Raw genomic sequence first — 23,727 nt, 5'->3', positions numbered from 1 at the left:
GCATTAAAAACAATACAATATAACAGCATCCAATTACAAAGACTAGGCTAACTAAGTCCAAAGATCTCTCTCCTACCACTAGCCCTTAAAAAATAAGTTTTAAATAGTCCTACCCGAACTGGAGGCCAGCGGTTGCAACAGTGTCACAGGTTTCACAAACAGGCCAAAATGAGGAAGAAAGAACACAAAATCAAAAAGCTAGGAATAAATGGTGAAAAAAAATAAATAAAAAAGATGCCCATCCCATAACAATCAATGTAGCCAAATGTATTTTATTTATTATTGTTTATAAAATAATAAACAAAGTGCTGGCGCTTGAGGGTTCATAGTTACTATTCCCACTCCAACCACTTCGGGGAAACTGTTGGACTGTGGACGGCTTCAAAATTGCTATTCCAACTCCAAGCTTTACCACATTGGGGAAAAGGTTGAACTTTGGAGGAGTTAGATTTACTATTCCCATTCCAAAATTAACTACATTGAGGAAAATATTAGACTTTGAAGAGGTTCTCTTTTACTATTCCCATTTCAAACATTATCACATTGGGGAAAGTGTTGGACTTTGTAGGTTTCAGGTTTAATATTAATAGGGAGAAAGGGTGTGGTGTTACGACTAGAGATGATGAGCTGGAGCAGACAATTTTGGAACTTGCAAACCAGGGGGTCAATTAGGATGGCGGATGGATCGCCACCGCCATGCAGGCGGTGGCGATCCGTCCACCATCCTTGCCCGTCCGCCACCTATTTCCCCCCTGCCATATTACAATGGCGGGGGGACCGTGGCGGACGGGAAGACCGTCCGCCGCTTTTCCGCCACGGTCGCCTTGCGACCACGGCGGAAAAGCTCTAATATGGTGGCGGTGTCTATCAGACACCGCCAGCCATATTGGGATGTGCCGGGGGTTATGCATTTCAGTGGTGGGGCATACGGTCCTTGCTTTGGGGGCCCGTTGCGGGCCCCCAGGATGAAGGGGGGTTGGGGGTGCACATGGCAACATGGCAGGCACAGTGCGGTGCCTGTCATGTTGTGCTTTGAAACGCACAACATGCATTTTTAACACTGCGGCGGGCGGTGATTTCAGCACCGCCCGCCGCAATGTTAAAAATGCGGGATGCACCCGCCACTGTGGCGGGTGCATCCTAATTACACGGACGGGACCTCCGCACCTGTGGCAGACGGTCCCGTCCTCAGACAGGATGGCGAACGGACTTTGTCCATCCGCCATCCTAATGGACCTCCAGGTTTGTGGCTCAGCGTCAGCTCAACATCCTATGATTCTGGACAAATTATGTATCTCCATGTGTCTAACAAAATGTATTCTGGCCTTATGTAACATAACTGGTACTCATTTAAAGCCCTTACACTGATTAAACAGTGTGTAAAACTGCAAATAAATTACAATTCCAAACTTAACAACATTGGAGAAAGTGTTTTTCTTTGGGTGCTTCATATTTACTACTCCCACTTCAGACTTAACCACATAGGGGGAAGTGTTGGCCTTTGGTGCAGCTCAGGTTAACTATTCCGACTCCACACCTAATTAAATTGGGGAAAATGTTGGACTTTGGGGTGTCAAGTTTACTATTTTCACTCCAGACTTAACCACATTTTAGGAAAGTGAAGGACTATGAGTGGTTCAGATTGACTTTTCCCACTCCAAACTTTATCACATTGGGGAAAGTGTTGGTCTTTGGCGATTTCATAGTTACTCTAAACTTACCAATATCAGGGAAAGTTTTATATTTTTGGGCGAGGGTGTTCAGATGTACTATTCCCACTCTAAACTTAACCACATTAGATAAAATGTAAGACTTTGAAGTGGCCAAATTTACAATTCCCACTCCACATTTAACCACACTGGGGAAGGTGCTGAACTTTGGCATGATTAGATTTACTACTCCCACTTAAACATAACCACACTTGGGAAATTGCTAGAATTTTACATTTCAAAATTAACTATTTCCACAAAATTATACAAGACATTACACAAAAAATAATACATTACAGAACGCCATTTTTAATGCCACAAATTAGAAAACCACATGACCTAGATAAGGGATATTAATAAAGAAATTAACCAATATTCACTATACCTTTACAATTTGTAAGTATAGATGATTTCAAAATAATTTATTTGATTAAAAAATAATTACGCAAAATCTGAAATATTTACATTTTAGAATTAAATTACAAAAAACGGTAACTCCCAATGAAAAAAAATCAAATGATAAAAACACCTTTATTTAAAATTAAAAACATTACAATTAATAACAGATATTTATTATGTTGCACAAATAATTTTTAAAATATATTCAAATAATAAGAAACAAAAAAGTTCTATAAAAGTATGGACAGAAAACATATTTATTCCAAATCTTTTAAAATATAAAAACAATAAAAAGATTTTTTAGAAATTGTTTTTAACCCGTTGCGTGCTGCCGTCGGCCGTTGGCCGTCCGTCGTGAGCACTACCTGCGTAGTGCTGCGCACGTGCAGCGGCCGACGCGGCCCCGCCCGTGCAAGGAAACGCCCACACCGCGGCGGAATTACCGCAGTGGTTAACGGGTTAAAACATTACATATAAACATCTGAATTTTACATAACTAAAATACAAAAATACAATTTAAAGATATCATTTCATGAAAAAAATTACTATAAAACATTTTACTTTTTTTAAAGAAATCACTCAAAAACTATTTTAAACATAATAAACTTTTAAAAATAAATCTTTTAATTTACTCCCCACACTATTCCAACATCCCACTCCTAAAATTTGTATACAAAAAATGCAAACATTTTAAAAACAAATGCGAGACAAACCAATTTCAAAATACACTTAAATGTATAAATTACAGTGATATAACACACAATGATATTTTTAACGACATCAGGTATAGTTAGCATTATATAAGTAACCACTACATACCATAAAATAGCTTCATACATGTGGGGATTTGGGTGTACTATATGATATGGCTGTGGGGCCTTATCTTGGAATGCACTTGTAAAACCTGTCTTGGTTCCAGTCAGGCTCATTTGTAAACCTTAAGGTCAACCCTGGGTAGCTGTGGCTTTGAGGAGGAAAACTAAACGAAGGAACTTAGCGTAAAGCATTGAATAGAACCAAACAATGGAAAAAAGTCACACAAAAAGAAAGAGACCCAACAACAGTTTATATAAATAGAGCATATTTTTATGGTTTGTTAGAGTCTTTGATTATCAAAATCCACCAGACAATTCCAGATACAGATTTTTAAATAAATAAATACTTTAAATGCAACTGTAAACAAGCATTGGTCAACAAAAACTTTGCAAACTTTGGGCAACCAAATCTGACAGGGCAGAGGTCTAGGAGTCCAGTAAGGTTACTTTGGACAGTTTCCTGGCCACCAGAGCCTTTTCCAATCCAGTTCCAGCCTTTAGGAAACAACAGCCATAGGAGACAATAGAGTGCTCCTGATGCTGGGGATGCAAGGGGAAAAGATGCTCAAAGATGCTCCTGTTGCTGTGCGGTCAATAGGGGTGAAGTGCAGGTGATCCCTCAGTCCACAGGTGGGGTGAGGCAAATTTGACCACAGCACTTGGGGTTCCATGACATCCTCTTGGTGACAGTAGAAGGCCCGCTGCGGTTGGGCACTCGATCTCGCGAAACAGTGGTCACAATAAATATCCTTGTTGGGGGCTAGTGTCCCTCTTGAGTGATGAATCCATTCTCTGATAGCCAACACCCGGGCCTGGCACACATGGATGCAACTTTTGGCTATCTCTGATTTGTCTCTACGCATGCCCGGCGGAGGCCAGTGGTAATACCTCAGAAGTTGCTATTGCTTTGCTGTTTTGGGCTTCCTCAGCTTTGATGTCCCTGGTGCTGGTCCAGGGGACCAGCCGACTGACCCTTGGAGTCACTGTTTCAATCTTGGACTGGGGTTCATGTGAATGCCAAGCCAGGAGCCACAGTCCAAACTCACTAGCCCAAAGTGCAACAGGTGCAGTCCTTCTGGCAGCGCAGCCTCTCTTTGTGCAGCATCAAAGGCAGCAGGACACTCTTCTTTTTGTCCTCTCTTCAAGTCCATTATGTACTGTGGTTCAGGGTGCCCTGGGTGTCCGTTATATCCCGGGAATACAGTCACTAGCCAATAGGCTAGTAGGTCCCTTCCTTTTGGTGACAAAGTTCCAGTGATGTGTGGCATTTGGCGAGCCCAGAGTACAATATTCTTGCCACTCTCAAGATGTCTGAACTTTCCCTTAACTGTGAGGAACTTGGTAGCCCACCCCAGAGGTGTGACTACCTAAGTGCTACGTGCCCCTGGCAAAAACGGTTTAGGGATGTGTTTTTCCTCTCCGTCTACAACTTGTCTGCAGGAAAAAAAGACGTCCTGTTTGGATGTTTTGTCACAAGCAGTCCTTCAAAGGCAATTTCCCTTTGAAGCTCACCTTTTGTGCTAATACTCTGAGTAGTCTTCTTGGGAGAGGAGGTCACACCTCACTCTGCAGCAACTGCCATTGCTCTTGAGCCTGGAAGTCATTCACATGTCTCCCCAGGCAGAAAGAAAGCTGTCTGTGTGCCAGGGCCTTTGTGAGGCCACTGGATTAGCTGGAGCACAGAGTGGCAACGTTCTAAAAGTTGCTTAACTTTAAAAGTGACATATATCATGACTTGGGCATCAAGTCGGATTTAATGTCATGATTAATTTGATACCATACAGGACCCAGTTAGGTATTCCCATTCAAAAGTAAGCCAGGCTGGAGTGCCTGCCTGCAACCCTGTGTTAACCAATGGGGCTACGAACTTTCCTTAGCAAAACGACAAAGTTTAAGGGTTTGGCTGCTAAAAAGGATATAAATCTATATGTCTATCATAACAATACGCCACTCTGTATATATGACATTACAAAGCAAACAATTACAATGCAAGCTTTTACAACGCATACCATTACAACGCAAAATACTTTTAGGGCAACAGTAGGGTAAGTGTTGGATAGTGTAGGGGTAAAAATTACTATTCCCACTCCAGTGAGTGCAACAGTAGGGAAAGTGTTGGATAGTGTAGGGGTAAAAATTACTATTCCCACCTACCCCACAACCCATCCCCACCCTAAAACGAAATAATCTCCATTACTTACCTTATAATGCGTTGTATTAGCATGCGTTGTAATGGTATGTGTTGTAATGGCATGCGTTGTAGTGACATGCGTTGTATTGGCATGCATTGTGATGTCATGTGATATAAATGCAGTTCTGTTGTAACAGTTGCATTGTAATGGTATGTGTTGTAATGGCATGCGTTGTAGTGACATGCGTTGTATTGGCATGCATTGTGATGTCATGTGATATAAATGCAGTTCTGTTGTAACAGTTGCATTGTAAAACCAGTGCGAAGTAGTGACTGTGTTGTAATGGATGTTTCCCCACCACTCCCTGCCATGGGGCACTAAAGGCCTTCCTTAGGGGAGACTTACATATACTTTTAAGAGAAGCAAAGTTGAACTATCAGTAAAGACACTGCTCTGTCAGTCCGCAGGGGCAGGCTGGAAGCCATTTGTCATTTGCCACTCTCAGAATGGCACAAACAGTGCTGCAGCCTGATTGGACAGTAAGTCAGCACTTGCCAATTGGGTGTAGCCAATTTGACATACCTTTTGTAATGGGTTAGACCCTTGGCACAGGGGTCTGGTTAGAAGGCCTCCTTGCACTCTCAGAATCGAAAAACCAGCAGTAAATAATCCAAATGAGAGCAAAATGTGGGGGGAAACCTGCCCAAAAGGCTTGATTCCTTGCAAAACATAAAGCTTGAATTAAAAAAAAAGGTTTTATTTGAACTAAGTACATGAATTATAAATAATGCTAAGTGTTCTCTGTTATTTTAAAAGATTTTTATACAAAGGTATGGATTAGAAATCAACAGATTTGCTGTTTGCATTTGTTTTAAAACAGAAAATGTATATATTAGGTTTTCTTTTGAACGTTAACTCCTTGCTGCCAATCATACGTGCTAGGCCGACAACTGCCCATAGTAGCAGCTGTGGGAGTTTAAAAAAAGGCAGGAGGCTACTAATGAAGTGAAAATATCTATAAATGTGCATATTTGCTGAAACTACAATGCTATTTTTTACGCAAGTGTTTTATTTTCATTGTTTATGGCAACTAAGCACACTAAACTTCTACAGATGCTGAAGTGTGAGTGTACATTTATAACTTTAAGAAATCTGAAATCACGCTATCAACTTTTTTTCCGGTGACTAAAAAATGAATGTCAATAAAATGAGAAAAAATAAATAAATTATGTAAATGTAAAAAAAAAAAATTTCCATGAGACTAGAAATAGGTAGATGAAAATATGCTTCAGTACAAAATAAAGTGCATTAGGGAGTAGCAGGAGAGCATGAATTTGGCAGGCAAGGATGGACTAAGAAATCTAAAAAGAGCCCTATCAAAAATGCTCAAACCATACCCGCTCCCTTCCTATCCTTGCTCTATCTTTCTCAGTCCAGCCACACACTCTCTCTCTTTCTATTTTTTCTCTCTCCAACCTTCTCTCTTCCTCTCCCTCACTCTGTCTGAAAGTTTCTTGTGCCTGCTTCAGTTACTCTTGGAGAGCTGGGAAAAGTGACAGAAGCACCAGCGAAGGACCTGGGCTTGCAAAACCGGCCCCGAAAGGCTCCAGCCCACTGTGGAAATGTCTGATGGAATAAAAGGCCGGTCCAACCCTGTTTACAAGTGCATTGTTGAAGATGATAGCCTATAAACACTGCTTATGAGCTGAGACTCAACACATGCCATAATTGAATGTTAAAGGTGTAGAAAGGCCTAACAATTTGGTCATGGTTATGGGACATATTTATGAGCCCTTGTTGTGTCGCACTGACACCACGCAACGTGGTGCAAGTGTGACGCAACTCAAAAATAAGATTTGTGAAGCCACGCAAGGTCACCTTGCATGGCCTGAGTGGCTTCATAAATCTGGACTAATGGAACGCAGCACAAATCGCTATGCTGCGTTACTCTGCCATGTGAAGACATTCCATGGGCGTTGAGTGGGTGTTCCCATGCAACTTCCATGGTTTTTCATGCACTCCCAGATTTACTAGAACTGTTTAACCCGGTAATGTGCCAAAAAGATACACCTTCCCAGGGGAGACGTAATAAGGAGAAATGTCTTTATTTCTCCTCATTACTTCCTCTTTCTATCTGTGCAGCATTCTGCAGCACCAAAGTTAGAGGAATATCCCACTCAGGATTATTTTTGTGCAGGAAAACAATTCTGCATGCAACACAGGCACCCTTACACCGAGGTGCAGAGACAAGGACAGGAATGTATTGTATTCTTTTAAATATGGCGCATTCCTGCCCTTTCCTTGTGAACTTGCTACGCTGGGCCACATCCTCATAAATATACCCTTATGTGTTTTGTGTTGAGGAACAGCAATAGAGTTTACAAAGTTTCCAGCTATCCAAGTCACAAGCAGTAGGACATTTTCAGCCTGTTATGGTGGGCATACATTTAACTCTGGCTCATGAAATAGGAATTCTGGTGATATCTGTCTAGTGCTTAGGTGCTCTTTCTTGGGGTACCACAGTCCAAAAATACCCTCTACAGTGGAGACATCACTATACATGTAAACTTTACTAATTTCTAACAATGTTGGTCAACCTAATCCTCTGTAATATTCATTCCTGCAATTGATACATTTAATTATGTTAGTTGGCATCATTTTTATGAATGATTTGCTTCTTGGCTTGAACATTTTTTAGCTTCTAGCCTTCTAACGATATCAGCCTAAACTTACCAGCTCTACCTCTGTTTAGTACCAGTATAAAAGTGATGTCTAACACTTGTTTCCGTAAGGTGGAGCTGGTGTTCGTTCAGAATAAGTAGAGTCTGTGGAAAATGGGATTTTGCTGTTCAGGCACACCTTGGCCTCTAGCACAAATGCTTTGTTAAGGTAATTTATTGCAGTTTAGCACCCTTGTGTGGCCATTTTTAGTACCACTGAAGGCAGCTGCCTACAGCTGTTTTATTGTAGCACTGGACCTGTGAGTTGCTGCTGGAAGTGTCGTTGACTACTGTGAACCAGTTGCGTGGTGAGTACTGTGGTCATTGATTCTGTATGAATGGTATTATTAGTCATTATGGGTAAATGTTTAGGGTGACTATTGATGAATCATCTGGTGAGTGGTATGAGTGACTTTCTTTGATGGCTGTAGTTTGTGACAGCCTTTGCGACATAGACTATGATGAAATTTGGAAATAATAAATTAGCGGTAAAAACCTGCAAAATCAACAGAATTCCTTATGTTTTATTACAAATGCCAACAGATCTCCATTTTACCTGGTCATCCATTATTTTTCAACTGCAATAACATACAATGCATGGGCACGGTCCACATACTGTTATTATTTTATTTTGATATTCTAGCAACACAGAGTACCTACCATATTATGAATAAGCAAAACAAAAATCACCTATTGCATAGGCACAGTGGTACGATTCCATACTTTGTGTCCGATTGAGATTGTGCATAATGAGAATACTGCACTAATTATGTACTAGAGCAACTCAGAGTTACACAACACCAACAGACATCATGTGGTGTGGAGTGGTGTGGCTCACTGGTTAGAGGCGGCAGACCCAGAAGCAGGAGTCGGCCCGGGACCAGGGTTCAATTCCCGACGCGGCAGGGTCGTGGACCAGGGTCAGCGGACTCGATAATTCTCGCCTCGGTGCCTACTCTAACCAGGGGTCCCACTCGGCAACTCTGGGCATTAGCTTGCCTAATCTCCACAACGGCCCCATCAACGCCGGGGATGCCTGGCTTCACCTTGGGGACTCCCAGTAGGGTCCATCCCACAGGGAAAGCCAGGACGGGTTCCCCAGCGGTATACCGCGCCAGGATACTCCGGTAGTAATTGAGCGCGTTACAAAACAGCTTATAACATCACAAATCGATTAAGTAATGCCCATTAGCACTACCCAGTGCACTTTGTTGAGGTGTGACTCATAATTCTGATATGAGCAGCAACAGAAAGTACAGCACTTATGGAAATTTATGGACACTCATAATCGGGGTCTATGTCTGTCAACCATCTATCTTTTGATGGTGAAGGTCCTTGATACCAAGATATAGTGACCCTTCTTTTTGCAAGCAGCAGAACAATTTTCAGAAGTTTCTTGAACTTTCTAGGCATCCTTGGACTGTGAAAAACCCACTATTTCATGTGGCAAAATCTTGGATAGTGGCCTTTAGCCCATTCAGCACCAAAGCATTTAACAGTGACTATGACGCCTTGAGTTTCTCTGGTGTACTAACCGCCATTCAGGCCCAGTGGCCACATGCAGGGATGTAATGCAGGCAGGTCCTGCATCCCCTGCGACACAGGGTGGACCCAAACCTTCAAGAGTCCCCCAATTCTTTATGGGGCTCCCATTCACCCCAAGACCAATGAATATCTATAAGATATTCGAGACTCTGGGACATCTCATCACATTGTGGAGGCTGGCCCCATTATTTTGTATCACAACACTGCCCACATGCTGCACCTCCAAGCGGTATTGTGTAGCGGGAGGTATTGATTAGCTGGAGTTGGGCAGTGAGTATTCTTGAGGAGAGCTGAATTGGTCCTGTAATTTAATACACTATTCTCTGTAAAGGCACATCAAAAGAAGCCAAGAAAGCAGCCATCCCCACCCGCATAAAGTTCGCAGCCAAGCATGCAAAGGAACTCTTCAAAATAGTCAAAAAATTCTCCAACCCATCAGCCATAGAGAACACCATCCAACCCTCCCAAGAACTCTGTGACACCCTGTCACTCTACTTTCACAGCAAGATCACCAACAACTACAATTTTTTTTTTTTTTTTTTTTTTAAACCTTTATTCATATAAGCAGAGCAATACAAGCGCAGGCCTACAACCACTGGGGCCGGCCGCAAAATCAGGAGATCAAAAAACAGAGCAGTTTAGACGTGTATGGTAAAAAGTAAGTACAGTATAGCCGTGAAATGTGGTCGTAACACAGGAAGCGCAAGGATAAAAAAGGTTTAATTTTTATGATTTTAAGAGGAGGCAGCGGCTATATCTACCAAGGCGCCATGCAACACAGTCAGAGAAAAGGAGACGGGAGGGGTATATCCCCCCATGCAATCAGAAAGCAATAATAAGAAACGGGGCCAAATACACCCTACGCCCACCAAAGGTGGGCCAGAAGTAAAGGACAAACCGTAGCAAGCAATTTAGCAAGACGTCGTGTAGAAAGCCCACCCGCCCAAAACAGTAAGAAAGACAAGTGCAGACACCGGATGAATAAAGGAGAGAAAAAAAAGAGAGACATAGCCAACCCCCTTGAAAGGGGAGAAAAAGGGACCATAGAACAAAACAAATTAAAATAACAAACCCCCCCCCATCACCCGCCACCCTACATCACCGTAATGGCTATGGCCTACCCCACTAACAGCGTGTCTGTCGCCCCAGAGTCACCCGAAGAAAGGGAAATAAAAGAGAAGAAGAGAAAAATAACGAAAGGGAGAAAAAGAAAGAAAGAGGAGAGGAGCCGGCGATGGAAACACTCGGTCCCCCCCCATCCCCGCAACAGAAAACTTACAAATCGAGGCCAGAAAGAATACAGAGAAAAGCCAACGCACAGGGTGCAATCAAAAACAGTCCACAAGACGAGTCCCGGATACACCATTAACTAAGAGAAAGTCCCGCCAGGATCTAGGCAAGGTCACCCCTGGCCACTTCTGTGAATAGTAGAACTGCCAAACCTCCGTGCAGTCTGGAGACAGTACGACACAAAAAGTCCATACCAGTCAGGTAAGGCAGGCGGCATCTTCGCACAACACTGTCCCAGCCACCAAGAAGTAGCCAGCGATACATGGCGGCAGCCAGAATGCAACAGTATGCCAATCACCAACACGGCCAAGTCCAAAATCAGGTCTGCCCAGCACGGAGTGGAGAACACAAGATGTGGAAAACATTGCCGCACCGGCGCCAGGTCCATTTGTTCCCTCAAAATCGTAGACTCATCCGGGGACCCCGGCTCAGCAACCGGAGGAGAATCAACGGGAACAACTCGGGGAGAATGCACTACGGTACAAAATGGCGGATCAACAATGGCAGCGATCCGTAATTCCAAGTCCCGGGACTTCCAGTGCAGATCGGTTCGCAGAGTAACCAGCGCAAGCAACACATGACTTCGTGTAAGCGCCGCCCCAAGTAACCGAGGTCCGGGGGTCTCAAATGCAACAGTGCCACCGTCTCCGGGAGGGATACACTCCAAGGGGCCATCCGCCATCTTGAGCACATCGTTCGCCGCCATTATCCCCTCCACCGCCAAGTCCATCATGACCGCCAGAGGCAACAGGACCCACAGTCGATCAGCGGGGTCGGCGCCCAGCGGAGAAAGGAGAGTCACCAGAAGGCCGGGTGTGCTCCCAGCAGCTCTCCGGGAGCCAGGCACCGGTTCCCGGACGGAACTATTAACAGGAGTGGGCGTCCCACCCAAGGGGAACCGGACAACACGGCCTCTCTCCGGGTCACCAACTGCTCGGGCATACGGGGCGACCCACTATTGGGAGTGGGTCCGCTCCATCTCTCCCGGCTCGCGGCTCTCAGGCTCCCACCAACAGGCTTCTCATCCGGACCAGGGCCACCAACACTCCGAACACCGCCGGGCAGGCGCTGCACTCGAGGCCCCGGCGTCAGGGCCGGGAAGGCTAGCAAGCAGACAAGGGCAGATCGCAGGAGCCACTGCACGTTGGAGCCCCAAAATCAAACGGTAAGTGAGCGATTTTCTCTAGCAGTAGAAATCAGAAAGCCTCGAACAGGATTATCGACAGGATAGGTAAGCGGGGAGGAAGGGACCTCAGAGCGAAGCGTTCATGCGACTGTTCCGATCGCCATCTTGGCTCCTCCCCCCAACATCTACAATTTCAACATCCAACCCACCACCCTCATCTCCAATTACCTCAGCCAACCAGCAAACAACAGCCAAATCATTACTGCCTGGTCACCGCTCACCGCCCTCACTACCTCAGCCATCATGTCTTCCATCCACTCCGGATGCCCATCGAACGCTGCCCCACCACCTCTACAACCTCACAATGAACCCTATCAGCACTCAACTCATCAGCATACTCAACATCTCCATCTTCACAGGAACCTTCCCAAACAGATGGAAACACAAGACGTCAGACCCCTCCTAAAGAATATGGAAAGGTGAGCGTACCTTCAAGGGATTTTGTTTATATTAATTAAAGCATAAAGCTCTCAATACAAATTCTTGACCAGGAGTGCTTAGGGTCAATTTGTGCCAAAATGCAACAGTAATTACTTATTCAATTATAGAATAGTCACAATAGGTGATCTAAGAGCAAAAAATAGATAGAGCGGGTGTATATGAAAGATTTGTATTTAATACTCTATACAAATTAAAAAGGGTACAAAATCAATATAAACAATGTTACAAGAAGTACATGTTAGATCAATACAAAACTTCTTTGTGACAATTGTATAGGCTTTTCTTCCTTGTTACAATTAGTTAACAAATCCAGACAAGAAAAAGCGTGGGTCGACGTTTCGGTCTCTTAAAAACTGATTGATGAGACATGTTAAGTTTCATGACATGGTTATAATATAGAATGTTTTTTTAATAATAACTCTTTATTGCTTTTAGGGCTTCAGAAAGTGTCTATTGTCCTGAAGATGGTCTCATCAATCAGTTTTTAAGAGACCGAAACGTCGACCCACGCTTTTTCTTGTCTGGATTTGTTAACTAATTGTAACTCGGAAGAAAAGCGTATACAATTGTCACAAAGAAGTTTTGTATTGATCTAACATGTACTTCTTGTAACATTGTTTATATTGATTTTGTACCATTTTTAATTTGTATAGAGTATTAAATACAAATCTTTCATATACACCCGCTCTATCTATTTTTTGCTCTTAGATCACCTATTGTGACTATTCTATAATTGAATAAGTAATTACTGTTGCATTTTGGCACAAATTGACACAAAGCACTCCTGGTCAAGAATTTGTAATGAGAGCTTTATGCTTTAATTAATATAAACAAAATCCCTTGAAGGTACGCTCACCTTTCCATATTCTTTGCCCGAACCCTCAAGGGCATATTGGGTTGCTCGCTTTTTTTGCTACCCTCCTAAAGAAAGCCTCACGATCTCAAAAACTATCATCCGATCTCTCTTCTCCCCTACCCTGTCAAAGTTCTCAAGAAAGCCATCAACCAGCAGCTCGCCGAATTCCTGGAACAAAACCACCTACTGTACGCCTCTCAATCAGGATTATGTGCCAACCATAGCACTGATACTGTACTGAGCGCCGTCACTGATGACATCAGAACACTCCCTGACCGTGGAGAAACCGTGGCCATGATCCTCCTCGACCTCTCCGCTCTGTTGGACTCAGTCTCCCACAACACCCTCAACAACAGACACCCCATCATAGGCATACAGCAAGATGCCCTCAAGTGGATCAACTCCGTCCTCACAGGATGCGCACAGAGCATATGACTGCCTCCCTTCACCTCCGCACCCAAAGACATCATATGCAGCATACCACAAGGATCATCCCTCAGCCCCACCCTGTTCAACATCTACCTGACCCTCCTCGCAGACACCGTCAGATCCCACGGACTCAACATAATCGCCTACGTAGGTGATACTCAACTGATCCTCTCGCTCACCGAGGACCCCTCCAACGGCAAAACCAACTTCTGCAACGCCATGACCATTGTAGCCGAATGGATGAGAGACAAATGCTTCCAACTCATCGCCGAGAAAACTGAATTGCTGATCTTCAGGAAGAGCACCTCCACATGGGACCACAACTGGTTGCCTGCAGAACTCAGACCACGCCGACTGACCACGCACGCATTCTTGGCATCATCCTCGACAGCCAACTGACCATGAAATGGCAAGTTAACACAGTCGCCTCCCCTTGCTTCCACAGACTTTGCATGCTCTGCAAAATCTTCAGATAGATTCCACCTTAACCATCGGCTGAACTTCCACCATCCTGCTAGACACCTGCGCTCCTCTTCACTTGCCCTCGCACACACTCCCTGCATCGGTCTCAGCCACAGTGGTGGCCGCTCCTTCTCTTACATCGCTGCCAATTCCTGGAACGACCTTCCCCTCCAGCTCTGTACAGCCCTCGCTTGTAGACTTCAGAAAGAGACTCAAGACCTGGCTCTTCGACTGAGACACAACGCCCGAATACCCCTAGGGGTGGCAGTGTTGCACTTTACAAATGCTGTTTGATTGATTGAATGAAAGCTGAAACCACAGTACACTGTTTGAAAAACAGACAGGCCACATGTACACTTTAAAGCATTCCACAAATCCTGTGTAAGAATTCGAGACAACGAAAGTGAAAGCAGTTGTATAAGGTTTCGGTGATCCGATATCGATTGGTGCCTGGTATCTCAATAACGTCTCAATGTCCCCCGCCCTATGAACTCGGTTTATACATGCCTTCCTCCATTTTAGGTGGATTTGTACAGCGTTTGTGGATCCGTGCACAGCATTTCCTGCACAGACGCTTTCGGTGCCAAATAAATACAAATCCCGCTTCATCGGGAGGAAGTTGGCGAATCTAAACTGGTTGATTTGTTGAGAATTATGGGACTGGTATTTAAGGCAGTGCTCTGGTTCGTTGAGATGACAGACAACCCCACTGTTTGTAGATTCTGCAATGTTTATCTCTACTGAAAACCACCGTTCAGAGTTGTGCTTCATCTGTGTTAAAAACAAGAAGTTCTTTTTTTTAAGTTTAGAAAGCTTAATTGAATATAATAGGCGAAGTAAAACATCAGTACAACCAAAGGATTAATTATAAATTGCAAGACAAATTATGTGAAAGAGAGAAATCCAGGCCAGAATATAAGAGCTAAACAAATTACAAAAAGCATTTTTGGGGACATTTTTTAGGAAGAAGGGGAGAGAAAAAGGAGGAAAGAGAAAGGAGGGGGAAAGAGTAAATACGTCTCTTCTTTGTGGTTTTTGATATCATTTAGGCGCAAATAATGCGTGTGTCTGTATAGCAAAGTGTTGCCTCGTGGACGACTCCAGCGTGAAAGGCACGTGCGCGTCCCTCATCCAGAGGCGCGCGGTCCCTGGGGCTATCACATCACCGCGCTGATTTGCTGCAGTGTAGACTGCAGCGCTGAGCTCCCGCCCTCCCCCTCCACCAGCGCGCGCGCGCCCCTCTCCTGCTCTCAGCATCATTCTGGAGCTGGGGCAGGCACGCGGCAGCAGTGGTACCCACAGCCCATTCATGCCTTGGAATGCCTGAGTGACATCCCGGCGCCCCCCGAAGAACGCACCAGTCATTCCCGAGTCCCTCCCCGAAAGATGCAGGCCAGCGCCGACTCTACCAAGATGGAGTGCATGTGGAGCAACTGGAAGGGCCAGGGTACGTTATCCCTTTGCGTCGTGCATGCCTACCTAGATTGCAGACAGGTTGCGAGCCTTTATAGCGCCCAGCCGCCCTTTAATTTTCAACGTAATCCGCTGTTTTATGGTGCCTGTTTGAGCGTCATCAGATACACAATGCTTTGCAATATTTAATCCGCGTGATGTCTGTCCGCCAGGCGGCTTGCAGTGCTGCATCCTTGCATGGGGGACACACCCATTGTCAAATCCGCGTCTCCCGGCAACACAAAGGGCGCCCAGATGATGCAGCGGTGCTAACATTAGCATTATTGGGGCGCTAACCCTTGCGATAGACGCACCCGTGAGAAGCTAGAAATAATTCCGACAATAACCTTTATGATTAAATAGTCCCTAGCTGGGCATTGCTAGAAACAGCTGTGTATTATTATTATTTTTTTACTTTTTCATATTTTACCGAAGCTAGTGTATTTCGCCACCTCCACAACAACATCTGGGTGTGGCCACCTTCCCAGCTCGCTTCAGAGAGGTTTGCAGCCATTTTCGCTCAGTGCCAGACAGTGCTGCTGACATGTAGTCTTTGTTTTGTTGGGAGGCTGGGAGCCCGAGAGAGCTGTGTGCGCCGGGTTGGAAGATTTAGCACAGTATGAAAACACAGCCTGCGTTCATTCACTGTTATTTTAAATAAGGGTCGCAGGGCGTTTTGTCGCTCTGATACGAACAGTAAACACATAGAGCAAATCAACTTGGTGTGTGCATTTGTGAATACTATCTCTCAAACCTGCAAGCTGAGCGAACATTTTTATTAAAAACATGTCTTAACTCCAAGAGGATTGCGTTGCTTTTAATGGAATTGTATTGAAGGAGGCCCTGTTTATTTCGAATATTAAATTCGCGGTTTTATAATAGAGCACCCGCAAAGCCATTTTCATGCCTTCAGCATCACTCTCGTTTGCCTTCCTTAGTCAATATGATACTTCAGGGACAGCCATATCCTTGTTGAATTTTTGAGTTTACCTCTTTTGTGACATTCAAAAATAAAAAAATTATAATATGATGGTAAACAAATTCAGGGTTCAGTCCTGTGCGATAATGTGTTCACAAAGGCAACACGCAGCGTGGTTGGAAACGGTTGAGCCCCACGTCTGTGGCTCGCTCGCCTTATTTTCCATGAAGTGGTCTAGACGTGACGTGGTTGCCTGTTGTGCGATGGAGGTGGACCTGGCGAGCAGAGCGCCGCGCTTGTCTTGATCAAACTTCAGCGCTATTTAAAACGATCACGTCTTTTGACACTGCTGTTTTGGGAGGAGGAAACTGGCAGCAAAGGCAGATGTCCAGAGATCTTTGATAAGGCTTGTGGCGATCAGAAAACAACGTTTGGTGTGCTGGGAATCAGCAGACGGGCTTCATTGGGCCTTAGATGTGATGCTCGAATCTCCACAAAGACATGCTCCCAGGGGTCTGTTCTCGTTTGTGCGCATGCAGGCGATAACAGAGTCCCACCCAGTTCTGCTTTTTATCATCACACAGTGATATCAGCTACTGAAATGCGCCTCAATCGCCTCCCATTTTGGCAGCCTTTTTGACACAGCTGTCCAGTTGTCATTTTTTTGATTATTCCATCGGTGTAAAAGGCATTTAGTACAGCTGCCTAACGCTGAGTGAATTTGCCCTCTAAGTATAGTTATCATCAGCTGACTGTAGGCCATCGGGCAAGTGAGTTTTCAGTCATGGGCTTTTATTAAAAAAACCTAAGGTGCTTTTAGAGTTGTAGATTTGCTTGGCTTCAATTAAACAATTTGATAGGGGTACCCAATTAAATGACTTTTAAAAGGAAGCGCAGGACTGAAGGCATGGAGTGCAGTACCCTGGTGACAAGAGCAAACCTAATAGTAATAAATCACCTATCCAAGTTAACCTGGTGCTGAGTTTGCCAAATCCGGTAAACTACATTTTAGATTCCGATTTAGATTTTATGACCACGCCCCTCCCAAGGCCAGTGGATGCTGTACGACGGAACAGAGAAAAACAGGGACCCCACCCACGTGCTTGATGTAAATTCAAATTTTCATTGTTTTTCTAATTTTCAGCAAGAACCTCCTACTGTTGGGGCTTGTTTAAGAACATATAAAAGGCCAGTAGGTCGTTGGGGCATGGCGACCAGCCAATGAGACATCTTTCAGAAAAGGCCAGTAGGTTGTTGGGACATGGTGAACAGCCAACTTGTCATCTTTTCAGAAAGTACTTCAGTCATACAGACCTGATCCGTTTTGTCTAAAAGACTCTCCTCAAATCAGTGGTGAACTCTATGTGCAGTGGTTTGGCTCCAGCAGAAATGAATACACCGCCATAAAGGTTTGGCCACCCACGTGCTAGATTCTTAATGGTTTCTCTCTCAAGGGCATTATAAAAAAAGAGCAAAAGGTGATTTCGCTATTTTACAGCTGAAATGACTAAAAGGCAATATGTATCGAAGGGGCCCTAATTTATTATTTCAGTAATTTCATAGCTTTCCAAGTAGGCCTGAAACTAGCCCAAAAAGCCATCAATATTGCAAATTAAAAAAATTATGGGTATTGAATTTCATGTGGCATATACTTTTGTAGAAATGTGTATAGCTTCTTTCTTCATTTATATTTCTCACACCTTTTTTTTGCCTGTCCTGCCCTTACAAGTAGGAGTGGCCCAGTAAATGGACAGCATTTCCATCACCACCAGAGTTACCAATACCGGTGGGAGTGATAACTCCGGGGCTGAGGAAATAAAGTCCATTAGAATTTGGGCCCAAAGGGTCAACTAAGAAATGAGGAATAACAGGGAGGATTTGTAGTTCTGTGCCCGGTTGCCACAGTAATTCCCCATTTTCCCCTGTATTTACATACACATATTTAAAATGTTTTTAAGAGCCAACATTTTCAAGTGAAAGTAAAGAAATCTACTGGGTTCCAGTGGATTTCATAATTCCGATGGATCCTGTATTTTCAGGATTAAGAGGTCACTCGTTATTCATTTAGCTTTATTCGAGAGAAACTCATAAAAGCATAGCAAAACATTCATACTGGGATCAAAGTTCCAAAATTACACAATACTAAGTTAAAAAACAACATAATACGCATAATTTGACTCCAGCATACATCATTAATTTTGAGGGCCAAGATTCTGAGTTACATGGTATTTTTGAGAATCTATTTGTATTGGGTATTATGGGGGAAAACACTTGTCCAAATCTCAGAATCTCAGGTCATAGACATCAGAACCTCACAAATTTTACTAGCTCATACAGCAGTTAAGACATTACAAGTTGAATAGCAGACAAGTTACAACCATCAGTCTTACAGGCTCATGCCTCATACAGTTTTACATGGAAAAACAACCTTTACAACGCAGTCATTACATCGCAACATCCATTACAACACATGTCACTACAACGCAGGCATTACAACGCATACCTTTACAACGCATGACACTACATCGCATGACACTGCAACGCAGGCATTACAACCCATACCATTACAACGAATACCATTACAACGCATAGTACCCCTACACTATCCAACACCTACCCTACTGTTGCACCCACTGGGGACAGAATAGTAATTGTAACCCCTACACTGTACAACACTTACCCTACTGTTGCACCCCCTTAAGTTAGAATAGTAATTTTTACCCCTACACTATCCAACACTTTCCTCCTGAAGTTAGAATAGTAATTGTTACCTCTATACTGTCCAATACTTATCTTAAATGCAATGTAATGGTATGTGTTCTAATGGTATACGTGGTAAAGGTAGTATGTGATGTAATGGAATGCGTTGTAAAGGTAGTTTTCTAAAAATACGATGTAGTGTCATGCGATGTAATGGAATGCGTTGTAGTGGATGTTGCGATCTAAAAACTGCGTTGTAAGTGCATGTGTTGTAAGTATATGCGTTGTAACATCATACATTTGTTTTACATCATTTAAAAGCGTTATCAATATCAATGGCATGATTCCACAAAGGGAATGAAATAACATCTATAGCAAAAAGTCCCTTTTGACAGGAAGGGAATAGTCAAAGACGTTTTAAGGCATTGGCAAAGTAGGCTTTGGCCCAGGGTCTCAGCCATTTAAAGGGCCCCCCCCTGATAGAGCCAGCTCTGTTCTTCAGAAAGTCTTGTCCTTGTGACCTTGAATATTTATTAAACAGATTGTTCTAAATACTGTTTTAATTTAATTTATTTTTAATGTGGGTGTTGAGTCTATTGCAAACATTTTGTAGACACAGTATGTATTTATGTTTAATGCCACAGCCATAAAAAAGTTATTTTAGATCAAAACGGGCCATCTAATATGGTAAATAGGAGTGTGTCACATAGATTATTCGCAGCAGTATTACATAACAATCCCTGAATATTAGATGTAAACACATTTGAATTTTGTATGAATGTGCCTGTGCACTCAGTGACCTGGCCAAAGAGTGTATGTAAGAGCTGAAATTAGATCATAAATTCAAAGCTATTCCGAGAAGCAGCCCCCAAAATACGTTTGGCTCAGGCCCCCCAACATCCTTAAAATGTCACAGGGAATAGTAACAGCATAAATCTCCCAAGCTCAGCTTCATCACTCAAATAGCATCTTTAAATCAAGCGCTTGTCATTATAACAAAAAAAGGTAATTTGGCCCAAACTGCTACTTTTTCCTTTTTAAGTGAATACACGTCTGGCTCCCAAAATCTGGTAGCCATTTTTATTATACACTTACATGTACTACTGCCACGCATGCACAGATTCTGCCTTGCATGTCGATGTATCACCATCAAATACTAGGGATGCCCATTGCATGCCAGTTATGCCATGAATGGACACATTTACGTCACAACGCCTTGTAGTGTGTCAATGAAGGGCGAAATACTGCCAGGAGCACAATTATGCCAAGGATATGCTCCATATGCAAAAAATGCCCGCAGTTCTCCAAAGATGGTGAGTATTATGCCAGTGGTGGGCACCACCAGGATAAGGGCACCAACAGTATGCGAGAAAGATCATAATTACACCGGGATTTAACCATTTTTTAAGAATGCCCACAATATGCTAAGATTGTCCACCATTAGTCAGGATTCGACACATCACGCCAAAGATTCCAAAAATCTACTACCAAAGATACCATTATGTGATGATGAGAGCCATCAAGCTAAGGATGTCCACAATATGTAAAGAATAGTCACCATTTTGCCGTCTCCAATGGGTGGGCCACATAAAGCCAGAATTGAAGATAGCATGCCAAGAATAAATGCCATTGCACCAGAAATAACATCGAAGATGCCCAAAATATGGATTAAATTAATACCATTCTACCAGGGCTGGTATTATTCCAGGGGTGGGCATTATAATGTCGAGGAGGCACACAGTGTGGCAAAAGCAGCTACCATTATAGCAAGAGTGTGCATAATATGTTTAGGATAAGCGACAGTCTACCAGAGCTCCCAATATGCCTGTGAATCTACATTTTTCTCCATAAAGCGCTCGCTTGCCCATACTGGTACGAGGAGTACTAACAATCAGCTAGCAGTAAAAAATAGAAATTGTAGCAAGGAAAGGTTTTCAAGCCTCTACAGCAGGGTTCTCCAAAGCCGGTCCTGGAGGGCCGGATCCATGCCAGATTTTTAAGATAACTACATTTATCTAAATGAGGATATGCCAAAAACCTGGCATGGATCCGGTACTCCAGGACTGACTTTGGAGAACCCTGCTCTACAGGACTCCCCAAAATTCTAAATGATGCACTGGACTAAGTGTAGCAAATTCTAAAGCTGTAGACCTCAAACTCTGAACGAGCCGCTGCCGCACCAGGCCTGATTAAGCAACAGTCCTTCATAAGAAATTGAGGCCCTCAGCTTGGTGATCATTCTACGACATAATTGGTCTCAAGATTGACCAGCAAGTTCGAGTCTGATCTGTCACAGATTTGATTCACCATGACTTGTGTTTTGAATCGCACTCGCTTCTTTACCCGCTGTCCATGCAATGACCAGAGATCCGTAAAAACAAGGTTGTACTGGTGCAGCCTGCATGCTAACCAAACTGCCAGCTTCTCCAGTCTTTCTAGCTTTAAACTACTTTGGCAGAGAGCCTCAGGTAGATGGCATGGCAGTAATCCATGTGTGGAAGCCTGCAAGCACCAACCACAATGTGATGCATAGCATGAGGCAAGAACTGTAGCCCCCTGCATAATAGCCTGAGATTTTACTTGCGTATTATAAAAAGTGAATGATCAGTACCATTATGTTCATAATGTGCAAAAGTTGCCCAATATTATTCAAGGGGTGTGTACCATTATAACAAGAAGGCCCACAATATTCCAAGAAGGATCCCTGCTAAACTAAGGCCAGCAACACTTCAGAGCTGATGTCATAATGTCGAGCTCCAAATTTGATTTCCATGCTGCAGCTACACCTGGTCTCACACACTTCTTCTTCTGACCTCTGACTTCTGCATTTGGGACTCTGTACTCACTCACATGTGCACACACAAGCACATGCAGGCATGCACACACAGTCTGTGATTGACACACCATAGAGCCAAGTCTGGTTCACCTCAGCTCCAAAGAGCTCCAAGGGTTGAAAAGCATGCTCTGCACTCACACACACCCAGATGATCATCAGCACAAGGCGCCCTGTGCTGCCAATCCCACTGTGAGTGTGAGCGCATAGCCATGATATTGGTTGCAGGACTTTAGGGCATGACATTTATAGAGCTATGATAGAGAGCTGATGGCATTGGTTTGTAAGTCTCCCGGAACCCATCTCATTCCAAAAGCTTCACATGTTTTTGGAAGAACAAGCAAAAAAGTTATATTCCGGACCTCTAAACCTTCAACCGTCCCTGGGCAAGAGAATTTCCAATGATGTTCCAAAAAAAGAAAATGCAGCGCAAAAAGTTGATGGACGGAATGCTGAACATTGTCAAACATTCACCCCCAGTCACAAACGATGGATAAACCCAGATCTGTTGCCTGGGGATGAATGTTTGCATTGTTCAGCATTTCGTCCATCATATGTTCTTTCTGCTTTTGTCACCCTAAATGGGAAGGGTATGCGTGGACGTGGGTGTGTGCTCACTCCGCAACTGGATTCAAGCTTACCTGATTGATGAGGGGTGATTCCCAGAGACCGGTCCCAGGATGCTTGTTTCTGGTCCAGGGAGGACCTGGCCTGGCAGTTCGGACTGGACTTTTACCATGAGGAGCAGGATCAAGACTGATTTCCATATGGCTGGGTCCAAACTGGGGTATCGTGGTAGGCAAAAAAACAATGGATTAAACCTAGATCTTTTGCTTGGGGGTGAATGTTTGCATTGTTCAGCATTACATCCATCATCTGTTCTTTTTGCCAAAAAAGAAAAAACAATCAAGGCAATCTCTTCAGACCATTTTGTTGGGTAGTGTATCGTTTTTGACGACCATCGATGTGTTTGGCTCATTAGTGACAAGGCAAAATTGTAAGAATATACCACTTTGAGCTCAAATTCTGTCATTCCATGGAGCAAAACAGTTCCTTCAATCTCAGTGTGTTACAGAGCGACTCCTTAGTGCAGACCCACTCAATGATTCTGGCAGTCAGAGTCGAATACAGTTGCAAGTTTATGGGATAAAAATGGCAAAATGGCATTCATATGTTTTTAATTTAAGCATACAAAGTGGAACATTCCTACACCATTGCCAAACTGAGTGCATAAGACCATAGTATCACTGATTAGATTACCAATATTTTATGACATATAAAAATTCTGTAACTTTGCAGCACCGTACAGGCTAATGTTTTATGGCATTTTCATCAAAACCTGTGGCTCCATTCCAATTTCTTAGAACCAGCCCCTGCATTATCCTATTGTAAGGTGGGCCCTTAAGGGGTGTCCCTTTAGGTTGTCTGCAGCCGACAATGCTTCTCGCTGCTAAAGCAGCCTGGATGTTCGTATCTGACAGATTGAAAGTTTGACATCATCTCAACCCTTTCTTTAGTTAATGAATTCGCCGAATATGGTTATTTAGAAGATTCTTTGGGGAACTCATTTTTTAATCATTTCTTCCAAAAACATACTTTCATGTTGCATGGAGATTTCTGTTTATTCGCATGGCTTAATAATTCATAAAATTCATTAAAAAACGTATGAAAACTGAGTATTGAAGTCCTCTTGTGGACAAGGACTACCATGCTGCTAGGAGTAGGATTAAATATTTGTCTACTTTATCCTCTGACACATCAATATCTGTGTTTGTGATTAATGTTTAAGCCATGACTCACACCTCGAGAAACACGTTTCTTTCTTTATCTTTAAACCTT

At 43.5% G+C, this 23,727-nt stretch overlaps 1 protein-coding gene across 2 annotated transcripts in view; it reads left to right on the top strand.

Moving 5' to 3' along the window:
- Nucleotides 1–23,727, top strand: part of RTN1 (reticulon 1) — a 566,864-nt gene that overhangs the window by 459,975 nt on the left and 83,162 nt on the right. Inside the window, exon 1 of one of the 2 annotated variants that reach the window (XM_078660619.1) lies at nt 15,251–15,431. The exons of the other annotated variant lie outside the window; for it this stretch is intronic. Coding sequence (XP_078516745.1) covers nt 15,371–15,431 — 61 coding nt within the window. The 5' untranslated portion in view covers nt 15,251–15,370. Of the gene's footprint in view, nt 1–15,250; nt 15,432–23,727 lie in introns of those variants that run through there. 2 annotated transcript variants of the gene reach the window in all.

Source organism: Lissotriton helveticus, chromosome 9, assembly GCF_964261635.1.
Source record: "Lissotriton helveticus chromosome 9, aLisHel1.1, whole genome shotgun sequence".
Lineage (NCBI taxonomy): Eukaryota > Metazoa > Chordata > Amphibia > Caudata > Salamandridae > Lissotriton > Lissotriton helveticus.
The sequence above is the reverse complement of the archived record's forward strand: the minus strand, read 5'-3'. Positions and strand labels throughout refer to the sequence as shown.